The sequence below is a fragment of the Mauremys mutica genome, chromosome 18 (genome assembly GCF_020497125.1).
Source record: "Mauremys mutica isolate MM-2020 ecotype Southern chromosome 18, ASM2049712v1, whole genome shotgun sequence".
NCBI classification, from domain to species: Eukaryota; Metazoa; Chordata; order Testudines; family Geoemydidae; genus Mauremys; species Mauremys mutica.
In genome coordinates this window covers 10,808,652-10,817,603 of record NC_059089.1, presented here as the reverse complement: position 1 = coordinate 10,817,603, position 8,952 = coordinate 10,808,652, and the positions used below count along the sequence as shown (strand labels likewise).

At 50.2% G+C, this 8,952-nt stretch overlaps 1 protein-coding gene across 15 annotated transcripts in view; it reads right to left on the bottom strand.

The window, feature by feature from the left end:
* Positions 1 to 216: 216 nt before the first annotated feature.
* Positions 217 to 8,952, bottom strand: part of EHMT1 (euchromatic histone lysine methyltransferase 1) — a 162,250-nt gene continuing 153,514 nt past the window's right edge. For all 15 annotated transcript variants that reach the window (XM_044992504.1, XM_044992514.1, XM_044992510.1 and 12 more), the window contains 2 exons: positions 8,198 to 8,373; positions 217 to 1,590 (listed from right to left, as the gene is read on the bottom strand). In XM_044992504.1, coding sequence (XP_044848439.1) covers positions 1,407 to 1,590; positions 8,198 to 8,373 — 360 coding nt within the window. In that variant the 3' untranslated portion in view covers positions 217 to 1,406. The remainder of the gene's footprint in view (positions 1,591 to 8,197; positions 8,374 to 8,952) is intronic.

Sequence of the window (8,952 nt, the reverse complement as noted above, 5' to 3'; positions counted from 1 at the left end):
GATAATGACCTGCCGAGCCATCACACAAAAGGCGATGGCAAATTTATTCACACTACAATACTAACAATTTAAAAAAGGTTTTGTGTTTTTTCCTGCATTTTATACTAAAATCACTTTGTTCTTTTTATACAATTGATAGTTTATATTCACGTGGTGAGTAAAAATCACACCAGAATCAGCACCGTTTTTGTTTTGTGGTTTCTTTTTGTTATTGTGTGTGTGGGTGGGTTTTTTTGTTGGGTTTTTTTTTTTTTTAATGCTTTGTCCCAAATGTTTTAATAATGGTAAAAAATAAATCAGTTCATTTCAACTTCATAGTGTGTGGCTTAAAAATTAAATCGGAGGTGCCCAGAGTTGAGAAAAGGGAGGGGATGAGCTGGTGACAATGGTATCTCCTCTCGCTGGGATGTGTCCTCTCTGATGCTTGCCCAGCCTGAAGCATCCTCTTGAGAAATGCCAGTCAAAGGTTCTTTATAGTATACGGACCACTTTGTTTTGTTTTAAAAAAGCAAACTGATTCTTTCAGAAGTTAGTGTCTTGTACAATCCCCGTCCCTCTCTAAGATTGCTAACGCGGCAGGAGAGGCAAATCCTGCCACTGGTGAAACCAACACTGAGACAGTAACATGCCCAAGGGGCAGAGGTGAGAGCTGGTTTTTAACGGAGAAAGCTTGGTATGGAGCAGGGGTGGTGGGGAAAGAATCTCTGGCAGGCTTGGAACAGAGATAGGGATGGAGGGGGAGGGAATGAAGGATTCTTTTCCATTTTTCTTTAGAAAAAAAAACAACAGATCAGCAGATTTGGTAACCGACAGACGTCTGTTAGAAGCAAACAACCTCTAGCTCCCAGCGACTGGGCCAGGAAAGACCACTCCGTAATGTCCTGCCAGGTGAGGGAGAAATTTGTGGTTTAAAAGACCTGCCCCACAAAGCTGCGTCAAGTAAACCAATGTCAGAACCATTCCCGCCCCCCCCCCCCACTCCTTTAAAAAGCAAGTTCCAGCAAGTATTCAAAGTTTATTGTAAGAGAAGTGGAGATGACTTGGCATGACGGTTCCATTCAATCAATACCAGCGTTCTGAAGAGGAGGGGTGAACTCTTCCTTGGCTCTGACAATACTTAGCACATTAAGAGATGGATGCGAGGAATCTTGCATGGAAAACCTGCGAAAGCCGTCCCTTCGCACTCACTGTAAAACCCGCCGCTTTCCAGGGCTGGAGAGGGAGGAAAACGACAACATGGAGTCCGGATTTGCTTTCACTTATTCCTCAAGTAACAGTCGGTGGCACATCCCTAGATGTCACGAACCCCTTGGCTTTCCTTGAATGTGTTTTCTCTTTCAATGGAAATTTCAAACAGTATGTGAATCTATCGAGTTAAAACAGTTCAGGCTCCCGGGAGCGAGTCCTCAAAAGGGGCCAGCTGCCATGGCAGAGCTGGTGTCGGGGAGTCCATTCTCCTGGGCCTCCCGGGAGGATGTGCTCGCTTGCCGTTGGGCCAGGGCTGTGCTTGAGTGTTTGCACTTGGGTGAACCGCACTGACAGCTGAAGTATTTGCCTTTGATGTCCCAGAATCGGTCTCCATAGTCAAAGCTGGAAGAGAGAAGCAGCGAGGGACATTTGGTCACTGGAACAAACAGGAGGGATCTGTGCGCGCATGCAAACAAATACTTTAGGGTAGCAGAGAAGAGCTAAACCAGAAAAGGTTGCACAGCAGGGTTCATACACTTCCTAGCTTGTGCAGGCTGAATGCACTGCCCATCCCAGGGGCTCCCTGTCCCTTTCCATCCCTCCCCCATCAAATTCCCTAGGTGCCACTCTCCCATTTCTTTTGTAGGGACCCACAACTTCCCCCAGGCTCACCCCTGCCAGGGGTCTGTGTGCCCTTCATTCCCCTTCTGCCATACCAGGGTCTCCCACTCTGCCCCACACACCAGCACCCATGTGCACCCCATTCCCACCTCCCCCATGCCCTCCATGGAGGGGATTACGTGGCAGGGGCTCTGTGTACCCCCCTTTCCCATACCAAGTTCCCCGAATCTTCCCTCCACCAGTTGTGTGTCCGTCCCCCCCATTCCAGGGTCCCACCCCCACTCTCCTCCTGCATGGCAGGGGCTCTGGGTGCCCCCATTTCCCTTTTCCCCTCCATTGCAGTCTATCTCCCCCACTGCTCAGAGTTCTGTGCACCCCATTTCCCCCCCCACGCCATGCCAGGGGCTCTGATGGAATCTGTGTGTACAGAGCTGATCCCTTCTAAGGGGCTGCTGCCTGGCACTTGGAAGCAAAGCATGAAATGGGCCAAGAGGGTGAGTGCCTTCTCCACTCCATGCGGGGGCAGAGCCCCTTTGGCCCAGGGGAAAGGTGCCCCCTAGAGGCTAAAACCCTTTGTGACATCCCAGAAAAGGTACAGTAACAGCAGCAGGTCGAGATTCCCCTCCCACACCAGCCTTGGTCCATATGTCTCAATCTGGACTTGGCAGAACCACGTCTCCTAGTGAGGGGTTGATTCAGTCTCGGTCATTAGCATCCCTGCTGAAGCTGCCAAGAGGGGGCCATTCGGTGCGACCAGTGATGGGAGCGCTCGAGCTGGACAGAGCCCCACCAATGACATTCACCCAGCTGGTGAACTGCGCTGTGATGGCAATGCTTCCCCAGGAGTGCCCGGCGGGGCCAGACGGAAGGGTGTCCCACTGCCAAACCACCCAGCTCCCTCTCCCACAGAGGCTGGCAGGAGGTCTATGCAAGCCTCAAGAGGGGAACAGACAGCACGTAAAAACGCTGCCCTGCCACGAACATGACAAGTCTGGGAGGACTAGATGGCCCAGGGGACACCATGATGGGGAATTCAACACTTCTGCTCCACGTGGCCTGTGGGTTATTCTATCTGGCTGGGTGGTGAGACGTGAGCTGTGATCTCCCTTCCCACCCCACGGGCTGGTCCTTGCACAGCAGAGGTGGGACCCTCTAAAGAAACCAGTACGGACACTATCCACGGTGCAGCTATAAACTTACTAGGGCCACGGTTACGTGGGGAACAACATTTCCCTTGTCCTTTGCCATGTCCTCCCTCCCCTGGCACTGGAGACCTCTCTGGCTTTAGTGCTTCCTCACTGCTGCCTCGAAGGACATCTCGTCGGCAGTCATGACGATGGTACAATAGAGCTGGAGTTGCCTTGGGGAAACCCGTCTCCCTGCAGCTCCTCCTACCTCTTACCGTATCATTACTAGGAGCCATCACGCGGAGAAACTAAAGCAGCAGGGCAAGAACACTGCACAAATTGTGCCGAAGCGTTTGTGACATCATTACCTGATCTCTAGGAGCGTACTGAGCCCCACCAGCTCAGCTCGCAGGTCTACCAAGCAGGCATCGGACGAGAACGGACTGCAGTCACTGCTACCCTGGGATGGATGTGAATGGGGACACTTCTGTGCAGAAGGCTCCCTACCCTGTAACCATGGCCCCGAGCCATCCAGATCCCACAGGCAAAGAGCCTGATGCATCCTAAGTGATGGCTAGAAGCCGTCCATAGAGGTGAACAACACAACATACATGTCTGCAGTCTTGCCTGTCCATCTGCGCAGCAATAAAGCCTCAGCCACAGAGGCTGCAATTTTCTGTTGTTAATCACTACACATTCACCTTCCCACAGCTGAGAGACGCGAGACATCATAGGGAACAGCTCTCAAAAACCCGGTAACGGAGCTTGTTTGTAATGGGAGCAGATGCCCTGCTGGAGTCTGGCACAGGGCTGTATACTGCCCCTGCACCCCGGGAATTCCCCTAGGGACCACCGCAGCTCCTCTACACTGCCGGAGAGCAGTAAAGGGACCATGTGGGGGCTGGAATCCGGCTCATTCCCTTTAGGCACTCACTCGGGAAAGCAGAGATGTCTGTACAATGGTGGGCTGTATTAGTGTCAGTCACTGGAGAGACGGGATTTGTAAGTCAAATAAGACACCTGAGGGATTGAACCGATGAATCTGAGTCTGCTATTTCAAACCCAGCTCTGAGCTCGGGAACCAAAACGCTGCCCAGATCAGGCTGAAAGCAGACAACAGGCCGTTGGGTCCAGCGAGCTTCCTGGTCTGGGATCTACTGCAAGCACATCAGCAGCAGTGGCAAAAACTGCCAGCGCAAGTAGCACCAGTTTCGCATCAGCCCTAGGCCCTGGCTCCTAGATGAGCTGGGTGCTCTGCGCCAGACAGGAAAAATAGCCTTCTGCATTTCCTTATCCTTTCAATACAGAGACTGGAGGTGCCACTTCCATGGCCACGGTCAGGAAACACACAGGCGTGGGAAAGCATGGTAACTGGCATGGCTCCACCCCTCGCTGGGCGTGCGAAACAATGGAGGGACTGAACGGGGGTGAAGCCAGAAGAACAAGAAACAGGGAGGACACAAAAGAAAGCAGCCCCACCCCCCCTTAACTTATGCCTGCACAATTCCCAGTACTTCTGGGGCCACAGTGTGAACAGGGGCAGCTTCCACTGGGCCCCATTCCAATGTCACTCCGGATTGTCCCCAGCGTAAGTAACTCCACTGAGGTCAATGGTGTAACAGTGACACAAAACCAGTGTGAGTCCAGATCGAGGCCACTCACTTCAACAGGAACTGCATTTGCTCTGCCAGGGGCTCAATCTGATCCCTTCAGAATACGGAGCTGATGTGATTTACACTGATTTTCATTTACATAGTTAGTTACTTTGTCCTGCCTGTTTTCGGATCAATTCATCCCGGACGTGCTGCGTACGTGATAATTTCTGCCTCACCTCTGAAGTCAGCCCCTCCCTCGGAGCCAAGGCAACCCCTTCATCCAGCTTCGCTTCTGAATCTCACTTTAAAGTAAACGTCAGATCTTTGGGGACTTCCCACCTGTTTCTATGGCCAGGCACCCGGAACACATTCCTGGCCATTTCCAAAGAGGGTGGCCTCTGAACTGTACAGCTGGTCAAATTTAGAGCACTGTTGCCATGGCGAACCCAATGGAACTACTGGTATTTGCTTAGCAATAGTTACTACTCTCTGCAATCCCAGCGTCGGATGCATGTTGGAGGTTACCATTAGCCTGTGTCCTGGCCTCCTAGGTTACAAAACTAAATGAGAAGAGGAGGAAAAGGGAGATTCAGTAGCAGGGTTTTACACTGTGCGACTCTTGACCGTAAGGAACAAGAACGGAGCAGCTGTCATTGGGCCACCACGTCCTCTATCCCTGCCTTGGGTAATGGCTGTAGGCCTGACTTGACGTGAGCAATTAAACATGCAGGACGCCTCATTTCTTGCAAGACAGGATTGGGGAGGTAATGAGCAGGCTAAAAACGAAATGTCTGTGCTAAGGTAAGTAAAGGGTCAGTGAGCTAAAAGACAATGTCTGAGTTAGCGACGATAAGAGGGGGAACATCTAGGGAACCATTTACTAAGAACAAGATACAACGGACAAGAGAAGTCGGGAGCATAAAGATGAGGTAAGGAGTAAAGTCCAACGTGGACAGAGCATGCTGCACAGGGACTGGGTCCTGCAGAGTAACCAAGCCAGTCCCCAAACGTGCAGTGAACTGCAAGGACATATGTACCGGTGTGGAAGGAGGAGATCTGCTGTGTAACTTTGGATGTGTTGTACACCCTGTACGTGCCCCTCACCCTGGAGCCAGATCAGCTCAAGGGTTGTTTGAGTGTGTGCCAAGAAAGAAACCTCAGGGACGAGTTTGGAGTAGAGCCGAGTTCTTGGGAACCAAGCAGATAAGGTCTCGCAGGCTACCCCAGCAAATGCTAACACTAGATGCCACAGAGGAAGGGTGGTCTAGTGGTTACAGCAAAAGACACGGAATCTGAGTAGCCAGGTTCTATCACTGGCTCACTGTGATGTTGTCAGGGTCACTTGAGGACAAGATTCGGCCTTGATAACATAGAATCATTGAACTGTAGGACTGGAAGGGACCTCGAGAGCTCATCCAGTCCAGTCCCCTGCACTCCTGGCAGGACTAAGTATTATCTAGACCATCCCTGACAGGTGTTTGTCTAACCTGCTCTTAAAAACCTCCAGTGACAGACATTCCATAACCTCCCTAGGTAATTTATTCCAGTGCTTAACCACCCTGACAGTTAGGAAGTTTTTCCTAATGTCCAACATAAACTGTCCTTGCTGCAATTTAAGTCCATTGCTTCTTTTCCTAGCCTCAGAGGTTAAGGAGAACAATGTATCTCCCTCCTCCTTGTAAAAACCTTTTATGTACTTGAAAACCGTTATGTCCCTGCTCCTCTTCTCCAGACTACACAAATCCAATATTTTCAATCTTCCCTCATAGTCTTGTTTTTTAGACTTTCAATCATTTTTGTTACACTTCCCTGGACTTTCTCCAATTTGTCCACATCCTTCCTGAAATGTGGCGTCCAGAACTGGACAATACTCCAGCTGAGGCCTAATCAGCGCGGAGTAGAGCGGAATTACTTCTTGTGTCTTCCTTACAACACTCCTGCTAATACATCCCAGAATGATGTTCACTTTTTTTGCAACAGTTACACTGTTGACTCATATTTAGCTTGTGATCCACTATGACCCCAGATCCCTTTCTGCAGTGCTCCTTCCTAGGCAGTCATTTCCCATTTTGTATGTGTGCAACTGATTGTTCCTTCCTAAGTGGAGTCCTTTGCATTTGTCCTTATGGAATTTCATCCTATTGACTCCAGACCATTTCTCCAATTTGTCCACATCATTTTGAATTTTAATCCTATCCTTCAAGCACTTGCAACCCCTCCCAGCTTGGTATCGTCCGCAAAGTTTGTAAATGTGCTCTGTGTGCCATTATCTAAATCACTGATGAAGACACTGAACAGAACCAGACCCAGAACTGATCTCTGCAGGACCCCACTCAACACGCCCTTCCAGCTTGACTGTGATCCACTGATAACTACTCTCTGGGAACGAGTGATTGCCCAACCAGTTTTGAACCCACCTCAGGGTACGTCTATACTACCCGCCAGATCGGCGGGTAGTAATCGATCTATCGGAGATCAATTTATCGCGTCTTGTCTAGACGCGATAAATCAATCCACAAATCGGCACCTGTACTCCACCTCGGCAGGAGGCGTGAGCAGTGTCAACGGGGAGCTGCGGCAGTCGACTCGCCACCGTGAGGATGGCCAGGTAAGTCGAACTAAGATACTTCGACTTCGCGTAGCTGAAGTTGCGTATCTTAGATCAATCCCCCGCCCAGTATAGACCAGCCCTTATAGTAGCTCCATCTAGGTTGTATTTCCCCAGTTTGTTTATGAGAGGGTCATGCGAGACAGTATCAAAACCGTTACATTTCATGCAACTCCCTCTAACTTGATAGGGTTACACAGAGCGAGAGTAAGGGGAGCACTGTGCTCTCGGGGGCTGATTCTTCACTGCCTGGCACCTTGTGCTGTCATTTACACCTGGGCAAAGCAAGCGTGAGACTCCACGTTTCTGATCTAGAGGAGTGGCACACCCACTCTGCACTCTATGAGGCAACAGAAGCCCTATCCTGCTGCATTTCCAGCTGCCCAGCGGTGAAGAGAGACACTTCCTGACTTCACTTCACAAGGGGGGTGGGGCAGGAAACAAAATTCATTACATGTTTGCAAAGTGCTTTGAGATCCCTGGAAGCATTATGGGAAAGACAAACCCAGAATGCACCTCATCAGCGGGGCAAGGATATGCACAGGAGGGAAAATTCCTTCCCAACTCCTGCACCAATCCCTGTACCCCGTAAGGCATGAGGCTTGCTTACCCTTAGCCTGCAACTGACCGACATCAATAAGAATCCCTAGCTCTGATAGAAGTGCTTTTCATCAGTGGCGCTCACAGCACTTTACAAAGGAGGTGAGCATTGTTTCTGTCCTAGTTAACAATGGGGAAAACTGAGGCAGGGCGACTTGCCCAAAGTCACCCAGAAGGCCACTGGCAGAGCCAGGACCCAGGTCTCCCAAGTACCAGACCATTGCGCTAACCAGTAGGTCACTATCCCTTCCCCAACCATGGAATTTCCCACTCTTAGGAACCCAAGCAGTCCAAATGTTCGTTTACACCGCTGCAGGCTGGGCAGATGTATCACTTTGGAAAGAGTCGTCTCTAGTCTAGCTCCTGGATTCAGAATGCCCCAGAAACCCCACGAAATGTGGAACGTGAGCACAAGGACAATTCCCAGGGGAAAGGCAGACCCTGTGGGCAGCACATACCCGATTTCCTCGCCGGCTTCAATCTGCCTGGTGCTGAAGAAGGCGATCCTGGGAAAGCGCAGGTCCTGGTGCGACATGAACACTCGCACAGGGGTGAGGTTTGGCTCACAGAGATGGTTTATAAAGCGGCTGATGTTGCCATAGAAACGAGCATCTATGCAGTACACCTCTCCATCCTAGAGGGAGGAACAGTGAATGTTGCATTAGGTGGAGTTATTTAAAAGTAACTGAGATACAGGTCACTTCACAGTTCACACACAAGGGAATTTCAAGATCTTTCAAAATACTGGAGTCTCGGAGTCTCCTACTTGAAGGCTTAAAAGGCCAAACCATTAAGCATTACAAAATATACGTCTCTTCAGAAAGCACTTGGCCTGCACGCCTGGAGGCTGTTCGAAACACTCCTGACCTGAGAAGCCACGTGTGGAGCTGAGCTGGATGATCTGCTCTCCACAAACCTGCTCTGCTAAGGCACCAATCTGCTACAGTGGTACTGCTGTTACATGCGAACAAACACCTGGTGGGTAAAAGGCCAGTGGATTCAGAAAACAGCATCTCTCCTGCCCTGCTAATTGAACATGACAGCTGAGAAGCACAAAGCAGGAGCTTACAGCAAACACACTACTTCCTGCAGACTACAGTGAAAGAGAGAACACATACATTCTCCTTTTCCATAATGCCCTCACAGCAGTAATAGTAATATTTTGTTTTCCTTGAAAATAAGAGACTCCCTCAGGGCTTTTTATTCCAGCGGA